Here is a 12,956-nt window from a genome sequence, read left to right on the forward strand (position 1 = left end):
ATAACACTCTAAGATTTACAGAATATTGTATATGTTATCTTATTTGCTCTTCACAACAACTCTGAGGGGGGGTGCCATTATGACCCCCATTTTGCAGATGAGGGAATTGAGACCGAGGGAGATTATATGACTTGCCCATCCGTAGTCACCCAGCTTGTAAGTGATGGGTGATGAACGCCCAGGTAGATCGCTCACAAAGAGTGCAGAAGGGGGTAAAGTACAAGAAACCTGGCAAAGTCAGAGGGAGCCGGGATGGAAAGGACTTTAAAAGCCTGAAGAAGATGTTTATAGTGGATTCTGCAGTTAATGGGGAGTCATTGGAGTTTATTGGTGACCTGGTCAGACCAGCTCAGGATGAAGAAGGCCCTTTGTAAATATGAAAGTCTTCAGGAAATGCGAGGGCTTCCTGTAATCATCAGTGTCTTTCATATCACTTCCTCCTGGACATCAATGTCGGTGATATTTTATCATTACTGATGCCTCCCATTTCTTTTATGTTCTTTGCATTATCTGCAATTTTGGCTCCTGCCAGAGCCACATAGACCAGATCTAGGAAAGATTCAACAACTTTAGCAGCAATCAGACGCAGGACACATTCTGAAACAGATTATAGGATCACAGATTTAAACTTGAAAAGGACCTTAGAGACCCATAGGGTGCCATCATCTCATTTACAAGTGGGGAAACTGAGACCCTGGGAGCTATGTGACTTTGCCAAGCTCATACAGAGAGGGAATGGTTCAGCAGCTTTTTAGAATCCAAAGTTGGGGCCGGTTTCATTGGGGAACTTTTGCCAAGTAATGAAAAGAATAAATAGCTTCTATCAGAACTCTGGCCTGAGGTTGGGGGAACCCCGGAGACCCATTTTAACAGCCCTCATTCTTCGGGTTTTGTTCAGATCCCATGTCTTGTTCCTGGTTTTACCTACAAACAAACAAGTTTGAGCCTTTCTCCGGGTATTTCTTGGTCTTTTTGTGCCATCTAACCTGGTAGCAGCTGGTTGGGTCTCTGATGCCCTTGAGACTGACTGAATGACACAGAAGGAGCCCTGGCTGCGGAGCTGTGGGGTCAGGACAGCTCCGGGCTGGCTTCTCGGACGGCTGCTCACCAGCTCTGCGACCAGGGAGATCATTTGCTTTCTGGTTTCCTCCCCCACAGAAAGGCTAATAATCATGCAATACAGCGTCAGGATGAGGCAAGTGCTTTTGGCCCCTGCCTCCAATCCAAGGGACAGAGGGTGGGGAGCTGGTGAGATCTTAGGGGCTGATGGGAACCTTTGGGTAGGGAAAAGTCCCACAGGAGTGCGGCCAGGTGAGAAGGGACAAGACGGGTCTCACAGGGAACGTGTTTCCTTTGGGGTTTTGTGTTTTATTGCAGTAAGGACCTCAGGATTTTCTCTGCAAGTTAGTATCCTAGAGAGTTGGGGCACTGACTGTCATACACAGTCACACAGCCAGTGTGGACCATAGGATCAAAGACTGAGAAGGAATTTCAGAGACCATAGAATCCACCCAGCCCCTTCATTTAACAGATGAGGAAACTGAGACACAAAGAAGTTAGGGGCTTGCCTAGAGTCGCAGAGTAAGTGTCCGAAGATGGACTTCAACCCAACTCATTCTGTCCACAAATCCAATGCCCATCCTTTGAGCCACACACCCCATGCCCTGTGCTTCGCCTCCCGGATCTTAGGGGGAGGAAAGCCCTTCATCAGCTTCAAAAGAAAAAAGTAGGAGCCCTGGGCCTGAAGATGAAGGTTGTCATCTGCTCATGGCCTTTGTGGAGTTTTACTGAGGAAAGAAAGCAATAAGCCTGTGTTCAGCACAACCTGTCTGAGAGACAGTCTCTGTGTCCCTGGGTAGGGGTATGTGTGCCTGGTGTATGGATGCGAGCGTGTGCACCCGGGTCTGAATGTCAGTCTGTCTGTGTCTGTGAGTCCCCCTGTGCACCCCTGCACACACTGTGCCCGCCCCACATCACACTGCAGCTTTTCAGCCAATACAAGGAGCTTATAGTCCTTCTGAGGAAATACACTTCCTCTTCCTTCTTATGGACAAGTGTCCCCGAAGTGAACCAGGAGCCCCGGTGGCTGCTGTGGCTGCAGTCGACTGCTCAGGACGCAATGGAAGGAGCCTCACAAATCAAGGGAATTGGTCCGACAGCATTTTTCTTGACCCAGTCCATTTTATCGGCCTTCCATCCTATTGCTGTGAGAGCCCTGAGCTCCTCTCTCCTTCCTGCTTTATAAACTTTATAAATTAGGGTGGAGAGGAGGGATCTCCTCCAGCACACAGAAATGGGTATCGGGTCCCAGCTTGAGACGGGCTAGTCAGATAAGCTGCCATAGTAAAATTCAGAAGCTTTATGAAGAAAGGCCCCTAAAAATCTTTTTTTGTGGTACAGTAGAAAAAATGGTGGATTGGGGGTTAGAGACCCTTAATTCAAATTCTAGTCTTTATTTTGTCTTTCACTACTTGAGTTTGTCATATCATCAAAATAGCTAACATTTATATCATGCCTGGTATTATGCTAAGTGTTCCACAAACATTATCTTACTTTGATCATCACAACAACCATGGGTGCCCAGTTTACAGATGGGGAAACTGAGGCAGGAAGGGTTACGTGCCTTGCCGAGGGTCACACAGCTAGTAAATGTCTAAGGCCAGATTTAAATTCAGGTTTCCCTAATTCCAGGCTCACTGTTCTAGCCATATAGCAACATATCAGATCTCCGGTTCTTGAATCAAAGTGTGGGTTCAAGTTCATGTGACTATGGGCAAATCACAGCCTCAGTGGATCTGTTTCCTCATCTGTGAACTAGGAGGATGGAAAGAGATGCCCCTTCTAAACCTATCATTCTAAGTGAAACAAACCTTTATTTTTTAAGACTCAATTTGAAAGGGATCAAGTGTATGTATGTCCTTTCATTTAAAAGAAAAACAACCATCACAAAATCCAGTCCATGGCTGTCTTTCACAGCTGAGAATCATCTTTAGGGAGGTCACTTGTCAATTGTCCTTTCCTGTTTGTCTATTTTTAGTTTTATGTCTCTGAATTTTAATCATTAAATGAGCCGTTAAAAACCATCATTCTTATCAGTGGAATAGCAAGGAGAACCGATGTCTCTGTGGCCATAGGGATTATGAGATTGGGGATTTGGGGTGGGCAAGGTCTTCTGAGTCCTATTCTGCAGCTGAGGGGTTTCTCTGTGACCAGGGAGTATGTGTCAGAGGTAGGAGAGGAACCCATCCCCATTTTATATGGGATGACATTAATTTGGCCATTCAGAGCCACAGAACAGTAAATGCTCCTGTGTGGCATCTTATATATGGTTTTCTCACAAGAAGATTTTCTGGGAGAGCCATGCAGGGTCTGAGGAGCCTTCTGCCTTTGAAAAGGGTCAGGAGGTGTTTGTTTAAAAGCCCAAGTAGCTGGCAGCTTGAGTTAGACCTGAGGAGAAGGCACAAAGCCCTGGAGCAGGTAGGAGGGCCTTGGAGCAGGTAAGATGGCCCTGGAGCAGGTGAGACAGCCCCAGCCTCCCAGAACTCCACACCTCCCCTATAATTTGTCAGGTTTACCTTGTGAAACTGGAATGGCTTCTTGGAGCAATGAGGCAAAGGGATTCAAAGGTCAGAGACCCAGAAAAATGAATCTTACATCTCTTTCCTTATTTAGAGTGAGAGAGAACCATCTTTCCTTTTTACACTCCTTTTTCTGAAGATTTTTCATGGAAAAAAATTCTGGGGCCCAAACTCTTAGATTTACAGAAAGGAGTAAAGCGCAAACAGCAGTGAGCAAGGAAGTAGAATGGGGTATGGAGCGGGGAAAGGCTCTGTCCCATTCTTTGAACATCATTTTATTGGACTCATGACCTCATCGAGCTGGGGTCTCTTCCCAGCTGCAAGAGAGCACCCCATCCCTCCTTCTCCTCTTGCATGAATCCCATCCACATCTTCCTATGAATCCCTTACAGGAAATTAGGATCCTATATTTAGCACTGGAAGGAACCTTAGAGGCCATTTAGTCCAACTTCACATTACATATAGGAAAACTGAGGCTCAGAAGGTTAAGCACTTTGCCTTCATAGACTGAAAAATTTAGAGCTAAATCAACTCCCTCATTTTACATTTGAAGCCCAGAGAGGTTCAATGACTTGGAATCATAACTTTGGGGCTCAGGAACCTGAGACCATCTGGCCCAACACCAATCCTCCCTTTTTATAGATGGAGATGGAGAAATTAAATGACTTAGTGGAGGGCTCATAGATTTAGAGCAAGCTGAGACTCAGCAAGACTCAGGAACTGCCCTGTGTCAGATGCAGAGCCAGCTGGGTTTGAACCAGAAAACCCTTGCTCCCAATCCACTGCTCTTTCCTTAGTCCTTTGCCTTAGTTCTCCCAATCCAGGGTCAGTACAGCACTCAGACTGTCCAGATGTTATACTTCTTTCTCACTAAACAAGTAGCTACAATCCTTTCCAATGACAGAACATCTGGATGCAGCCATCATTTGTATCCCTTATTCACATACTGAGTTGATGGTAGTTCCACCACCACTTCATGACCTCTGCATTATTCTTTGGGTGACCTCTCATTTTTTCCTTTTTGGCAATTACTGTGTCTCACAGTCATTCAGCAAAGCTGGATTTGAAGATTGCTAAAAATTGGGTTTGAATTCTGTGCAACCATGACCAGTAACCTCTCTGAACATCATGTCTAAAATGGGAGAAATGGTGTTTTTCTTATTTACTTTACCAGGTTATTGCAAGCATCAAATGAGAAGTATATAAGGGATTTTTCAAGCTTTAGAATGCTATATAAATGTCAGATATTTTACAGCATCACCACAAGCATACGTTGGACATTTTTTTAAAAGATGGGTGGTTTGTTCCAGGGAAGATCTTGGGATTATTATTAATAGTAGTGGTAATAATAATAATAAATTATATCATTATCTATTATTATTATTATTCTCAAATGCCACCCTGCTCACCATTCTTCTTATTCAATTCTGTTATTGTTCCCTAGAAGTGTCTCTGTAAGGTATATATGCTGATAGATCAGTGGAATATCAACCATCAATCGGGTGGGACATAATTCATCCACTTCGTTTTTCTCATGTGGATTGTCACCTATACAACACAATATCATCCACAAGCAATGCTGGAAATCCTTCATGAAAGCAGTAAAAACTTCTTGTCACAAATATCCCAGTAGTCAATGAATACCTCGAGTGATAATCAGAAGGATATTGAGCAGAATTCACAGGATCAAAGATTTGCCCTCAGGCTAGGTGGTCCTATTTCTTCCTCTAAGATAACAGAACAAAAACAAACAAATAAACAAAAACTGAGCCCAACTAAATGGAGAGATTTGACCAAAGTTACAGTCTTGTTCATTCATGAAGAAGTCATGATCTTAACCTATATTTTGATGACTTATTGGAAGAGAAGGCTGGATTTTTGCCTGAGAAAATGGTTTGATTTGGTTTTGCTTTTATTTATCAATAGATTCATTGGGATTTTGATTTACTTCATTACATTTAATGTAGTTGTGCCCCCATTGCTATGAGCACTCTCTTCACAGGGACAGAGTGCAGTCTAGATACATTCTCATCCATGAAATTTTTATTGATGTCTTTTCATAAATCTAACACAGCAAATCTTCCCACTGTTTTCCCTCTACGTTATGACATCATAACTCCTCTTCCTTCTTCCCCCTATGTGTGATGACATTGTAGACTACAACTGGGGCTGTTACTTACTTTACTCCCTTGCTTAAGACTCTGTGATTCCACTGGCTTGAGTATCTCCTCCGTGGACATAACTATTCTCTGTTATTTGGTCTTTGAAGTTGTGGTAAGAAAATAAGGAAGATCTGAATTCAAATTTGACCTCAGATACTTGCTGTATGACCTTGGGCAAGAGACTCAATTGTTTTCTCTATATCTCAATTTCCTCATCTATAAAATGGGGTTAATGATAGCTCTTCCCTTGCAGAAGCATAAAATGAAATAATGTTTGTAAAGTACTTTGCAAACCTTGAAGTATTACACAAATACTAGCAATTACTGTGATGACAGTGACGGTTGCTGATGATAACGATGAAAGCTTCTGTGACCAAAAACCATATACTGCTGTAGCCAACTGGTAGATGAACCTCTCTTGAGCTTCCTAAGCTTGTCTTTGGAGAACAGACAGTTGACCGTGACACTTCATCTAGAAGTATTCCCAGTTTTATCCCCAGCTAGAACCTGAGTTCTGAAGGGAGGGAGGGATCATAGGTAACCTAGTGCCATATTCACACCATGATGAGGCACTAATATAAATATGAACTGACTTTTCAAAAAAACAAGAAGAAAACAAAGAGGAAGAAATGAAAGAATATTTCCATTCCACCAAACAGAGTGAGTATTCTCAACAGGACTAAAGGGTTAAGTGTTGGGAAATCACACTGTGAGCCCTCTAGTTTTGAGATAGTCAAGACTTGGGTTTTCAAATATGAAAGTGGGCTCTGCGACAAAAAAAGAAAAGGCTAAATGCATTTGATAACAATTGTTTGATTTCCTACTCAGGGAGAGCTTAAAAAATATTTTCTGTGGCTTTTGAATGTATTGACTCTATTCCTTCAAAGTAGAGAAAAAGAAGAAAAAATATAATCCCTTACTTCAACAAATAAAAAATAATCCCCACTATGTATAGCTAAGTATTCATGAAACAGGATAGGATATTATGGTTCCTGACAATCCTTTTTACTAATAATAAAGCTAAGATTTCTGACCACTGGGAAAACATTTTATTTCGTTTTCATTTCATTTTGGTATTTATTTCTTCTTTACCCTATGCTTTCTTTTATTTCCTTTATCCAATTTTTGTTGGAATCTTTTGTTTCTACATCACTTTTATTTCTGAATGTACCCATGTTCTATCTCTTATCTGGCAAGCCATTTGTTATCACAAAATTAAAAGGACAGATTTTTAAAAGCAGATCAGCAAAACCAGTCAGTGTATCAACTCCTTTAGCCTCCTAATGAAACAGTCTATATCCATAGTCCCGGTCTCTGCAATAAAGGGAAGCAGAGATATGTTCTTCCCTTCTCTCCAAAGTCGCTATTTTGTTTTTAGATCATATATTTATTTTTTCTTTTTTCTCAATAATATTTTATTTTCCCAAGTACATGTAAAAAAAGTTTTCAACATTCATTTTTGTAAGACTTTGTATTCCAAAATTTTCTCCCTCCTCCCTTGCCTCTTCCTTCCCCTAAGACAATAAGCAATCTGAGGGTAAATATGTGCAAAACTTTTAACATTTTTCCACATTTGTCATGTTATACAAAAAAAAAAAAAAAAAAAAAAAAAAAAAAAAAAAAAAAAAAAAAAAAAAGACTAAAGGGGAAAAAACCATGAGAAAGAAAAAGCAAACAAACAAAAAAAGAAAGTAAAAATACTATGCTTCATCCCACATTCAATCTCCATAGTTCTCTCTTTGGATGTGGATGGCAATTTTCATCAGATTATAAATTTTAAATCAAAAGCAACCTTCCAGCCCTCAAAGCCAATCCGCCTTGTTTTACAGATGAGTAAAGTAAGGCGAAGCGAGGTTAAGTGACTTAGGATCAGATAACTGGTAAGTGTCTGAGGTGAGATTTTAACCCAAGTCTTCCAAGATACCTGGAAAGAAATCTTAAGCATTATCACTAAACTTCTGACTGAAGAGGCCTCCTTGTATTTTTAAAACCACAGATATGATTTTATTTAAATAAATGAGTTTTGATGCTAAAATTACTTGAAGAAGTGTGAGAAAGGGCACCTTGCCTTCCTTCTTTGCAAAAGTGAGGGGCTGTAAGACCATCAGACTAAGGTGATATATTGGTTGGTTTGTGTGAACCACCTTTTTTATTCTCTACCTTATTTGTTATGATAATTATCTGGGACATGGGAGGGAAATATATTCAGAAATGAAAGTGGTATAAACCCCAAAGAAATCCATCAAATGATTAAAATTTAATAAGTGAAAATAAAACTAGAATTATAACATTTCTCATAAACAATATTTTGTTTTTAATTTAATATGAACCCCATTTGAAATTTTCTTTTCATGGCCCATTCATACTGTTATACAAAAACACCTTGTTGGTCTTCCTAAGTCAAAATCACATGTGATTGAAAAACAATTCTCCTTAGGAATAAATATTTCCATCTGCCCTATACTGGACAGTGTGCCTTTCCATAGAGTCACAAATCTGGAGAGCATCTGGGCCTGTCCTTTTACCAAGGAGGAAATTCAGGGTCAGAGAGATCAGTGCCTTCTCTGAGGTCACACTAAGATCATAGCTTCAGATTCAGAGCTCGAAGCAGCTCAGAAGCCTTCTTGACCAACCCTCTCATTTTATAGAGGAAAAAATGGAGAAAATATTCTAAAAGAGTCCTTAAAAAGGTGCCATACGGAGGATCACAGGGGGAGAGTTTTAGCATGGAAGGAACTTCCATGAAATCCTACCTTCCATATTACAGAGAAAAAATAGGGCACGTTTCCTTAGCAATACAAAGTCTGCAAAGATTTTCCCACATGTCCTGTGACCATTGCTCAGAGGTCACCTCGTCCAACCCTCCCATCTTACAGATGAGGAAACCAAGGTCCCACAAGATGTTGCAATCACTCATTGGAGGAGCTTACTGTGGAAGCTAATCAGAGTCGTTGCTTGTGTTCCACAGGACGGGTTGACCCCCCTCCACTGTGGAGCAAGGAGTGGTCACGAGCAAGTGGTGGAGATGCTCTTGGATCGAGCTGCCCCCATCCTCTCCAAAACCAAGGTAATATCTTTCTGACTCTTTTCAATGACCAGGTCCTCGAGGAGGCTTGGAGCCCCCACAGTAGTCACAGCACTCTGGCTCTGTCAGAGCCACTCAAAACATCCTGTGATTCGGTAATAGCCTTTGGCAGGCATCACCTGCCCTTAAGTTCTCGGTGGATTTGATGATGCATTGATGCAAAATAAGTCATCCCAGAAAGTCCTGCTTTTATGGGTCTTTAAACATCATTTTATATGTTTTCCACAACTAGAAAAGGTGGGTCATGGAGACAAATTGGAGACGTGGAATCTGCAGATTCGGGAGGGGCAATTAATGGGCCTAACACTCTGTTCCTAGGACCAAGGCCCAAGATCTGGGAGAGACCTCAGGAGCCATTTAGTGCCGTTTAGCATTATCAGTTGGGAATAAAATCTGCGCATTTAAGTCCAAGGTCACAGAAGTGGTAGTGAATGTCTGAGGTGGGATTTGCACCCAGGGCTTCTCGCTCTAGAGCCACTGATGATTCCACTTTGTCTCGCTGCCCTTGAGACAACCATATAGTCCTATTGCCTTATTTTACAGATGAGGAAACTGAGATGCAGGAAAATTAGGCAATCAATCAATAAACATTTGTAAAACACCTACTATGGACCAGGCACTGTGCTTGCTTCAGCTCTTACAGGTAGTAGTATCTGAGCAGAGATTTGAATCCAGAGCCTCTGATTCTGGTGCTCATATTCTCTATACATTTTCCCCAGCCTCTTCCTGAGACTTTTCATTGTTTCATAATTCATGTGATACTTTGTTATTCATCCTTGTCTTGTATTATTTTGTCTTACAATAAGTGACAGCTAAATGATATAATTGATGGAGTGTTGAACTAGATTCAGAAAGTCCTGAGTTCAAATCCAACCTCAGACTAGCTGAGTAACCCGAAAAAAAAGTCAGTTAATTTCTTTCTGCCTCGGTTTTCTCATCTCTAAAATAAAAATAATAATAACACCCATCCCCCAGGATTGTGGTGAGCATGAAAAGATATTTATTTGCAAAGCAGCATTCAACCTTAAGTAAATGCTAGTTGTTATTATTAATTACTATTATTAATATCATCACCATCATCATCATTATCATCTGGATCTGGGTCTTATCCTTCTAGACTAATCCTGTCTCAGATGCTTCATAGCTACTTTGGGCAAGTGACTTAACCCCTGCCTGCCTCAGTTTCTCCATATGTATAAAGAAGCTGTTTTAGCTGCTCTCTGAGGTCTCTTTCAGCTCTGGGTGCCGTGTTTCTCTCTGGTCCCGGGCTCCATGAGCCACATAAGCACTTGCTTTTCTTTCTGAGTCTGTCTCCTCATCCACAAAATGAGGAGCCTGCAGCTTCTTCTACCTCTAAATCTATGGCTCTATCCTTTCAAGGACTAAGCTCCCCAGTGACTTTGGCCTTGATCTCCTCTCTGACTCTGAACCTTCTGCCCAGGCTGTGTCCTAAGTTTTCTGATCTCAGTGGTCATTCCCCTAAGCCAAGGTAAGGGGGCTCAATGTGGGGCCTTTAATGGGCCGCTTCTGTTTCGCTTAATCTCCTCCCCTGCCATCCTTCCTGGCCAGCACCTCCACCTACCATCACCCCTCGTTTCTGGCTCACTCCCAAAGGAAAAAGGGCCTTTCTGCAGATGACCCTGGCATTCTGTTACTATTTCATTCAAACTTTATAAAAAACTGGTTTATTGTGTGTTAGTGAGAAGAGCCGTGGGTTTAGAGTCAAATTCCAGCTTATACATGACCTTGGGCCTCCATTCCCTCATATGTCAAAAGAGGAGATTGGAAGTGATGGCTCTGAGGTCCTCTCCAGCTGCAGGTCAGATTTCCCTCAGGAGCCCCACTATAAAAAGATCAGATTTTCCCACTTCTCAGCTTTGTGACTGCACTGTTCTTTTCTCCAATTTTCTTGGGGTATAAGACTTTATTTTTCTGTTTATTCCAGAAATCAATTAAATAATAGAATTTATTAAGCATGTAATTTGGGCCGAGCACCGTGCTGGGAAAAGAAAGATAAAACTGAGCAGTTCCTGCCCCACAAAAGCTTAGGTTCTAGTCGGGGAAAGAACATGGACATATGTAAACATTCATGCAACAGAAATTAAAAGTAGTTGAGAAAAAGGGAACTAATAGCTGGAGTGGGGAGGGATGAACACTCTCAAGTAAGAGATGGCATTAGAGGAACTAGAGATTCTAAGAGATGGAAGTGAGAAGGGAAGGCCTTCTAGCCAGGAGTAGGTGGGAGATAGAATGTCATGTTTGAGGAACAGCTAGAAGGCCGTAGTGAGTGGAGGAGAATAATGTCCACTGATCCTGGAAAGAATCTGCAGCCAGCTTGTCAGGAGTTTAAAGTGCCAAAGAGAAGTGTATGTGATCCCAGGGATTCATGGTTTATCTCACACCGAGAGAGACAGAGAAATAGAGAGAGAGACAAACAGAGAGAGAGAAAGAGAGAGACAAAGAGCACTTTTTTGAGGTCTAAACCAGTGTGTAAATCTATGGGTTACAGTGCCTTAAATGGGAAATGATTCTACCCTGTAGCCAATGGGACTCCAACTTTGGTTTTTCCAAAACCTTGACTAAGATTAGAATGGAAGAGGGTTTTGTTTTGTTTTTAAGCAAAAAAAAAAAAAGTCTGTGGCTCACAGTTAAGATAGATCAGTCTATAAATAGCTTTGAAAACTTTAAGAGGCTATATAAATGTGGGTTTCCATGATTAGTTTTATCAACCAACATTATATTTATTAAGTGCCTGCTCTGACTACACACTATGCTAGGTACAGGGGGATGCAAATACATACAAATAAAATAGTCTGTGCCCTCTAAGAAATCATATTTCTTAGTGGCCTTCTCCTTTTTATGATTAGTACTCTTACTATTTATCAAATAGCTTCTATGTGAAAAGCACAATGTAACCATGGGTGCTTCCAAAACAAATGAGATGTGACCCTTTCTCTGATGGAGCTGTCCATCTGGTCTTGAGGGATACCATCCCTAGAATGGTCCAGAGGAATATAGGATGCCCCACTCTTTTATATTTTCTCTTATAGGTAAAGAAGAAATAACTCCTTAGTCTTAATAATACAATATGGTTTAGAAACACCTGCTCCCAGCTCCATCAACTCAATACAAAATTACAGCAACTTTCTTTGATACTTTTATTTTCCTCCAAAAAAATCTGCATTTGTTACTCAGATGAATTTTTATGGGGATGTAAATCATGTAAGACTTAGTTAGAAATGGAAAGTATCTGGGTCACTGGAGGCTCTAGGAATCATTTTTCTTTATATATGAATTTTCTGGTTTCCTGGAACTTAAGTTGCATCAATGAAATCTATTGAGGACTTCCATCGTCATCCTAAATCACACATGCAATTTTCACCTGTCTGTGGCCCCCTCTTTTAATTCTTTAAATTAAATTATACCTGTTCTTCCTACTCAGGTATTGTGAAGCTGTTGATTTTTTTTAATTTTTACTGAAATCTTTTGTTTTTCCATCACTTTCATTTCTAAATAACTCTCTCCTTCCTTTTTTTCTCCTCCTTGCCCTTTCCCCGTGAGCCATATCTTATAACAAAGACTTTAAAAAGAAAGAGGAGGAAAAAAGCAGTTTTGCCAAACTGGCTAACTGATAACAAATGCTGCTGATTTGTAATTACCACTCCAATCAGTGGCTTGTCTTCTCTCACCACATGAGGGCACCATATTAATGAAAAATTGGGGGAACTTTCTTATTAGGTAAAAATGATGAAATTACATTTAGGGACCAGAAAAGTATCCAAACAATTATCATAAAATTAAAGGACTCCTAAGAGGAAGGGGATCTTAAGGATATACTCTCTCATTTTGCAAATCGTATAGGATAAGAATAGTATTCTCACTACCAAATGCTTAACATTTTACAACAGAAAATTTAAGGGATGAATTTATGGCAGCCAAAAGTTTTATAAATCTGTCTCGTACTCTTTTTTTCTTCCCTTCAATTTTAAAATCAAAAAATAGAATCAATGCAGAATTTAGCAAATGTTCCAGTTTTCTATTGTAGTACAGACTATTTTGAAAATCAGGAACAAAATGTCATCCCCGACAATTTACTGTTTGATTGATGTAAAAAAGTGGGAGGACCCGTGT

The 12,956-nt window shown here is 40.7% G+C and overlaps 1 protein-coding gene across 34 annotated transcripts in view; it reads left to right on the top strand.

The window, feature by feature from the left end:
• ANK3 (ankyrin 3) overlaps positions 1–12,956 on the top strand; it is a 592,702-nt gene that overhangs the window by 408,398 nt on the left and 171,348 nt on the right. For all 34 annotated transcript variants that reach the window (XM_031956914.1, XM_031956919.1, XM_031956910.1 and 31 more), the window contains one exon: positions 8,709–8,807. In XM_031956914.1, coding sequence (XP_031812774.1) covers positions 8,709–8,807 — 99 coding nt within the window. The remainder of the gene's footprint in view (positions 1–8,708; positions 8,808–12,956) is intronic.

The sequence above is a fragment of the Sarcophilus harrisii genome, chromosome 2, assembly GCF_902635505.1.
Source record: "Sarcophilus harrisii chromosome 2, mSarHar1.11, whole genome shotgun sequence".
NCBI classification, from domain to species: Eukaryota; Metazoa; Chordata; class Mammalia; order Dasyuromorphia; family Dasyuridae; genus Sarcophilus; species Sarcophilus harrisii.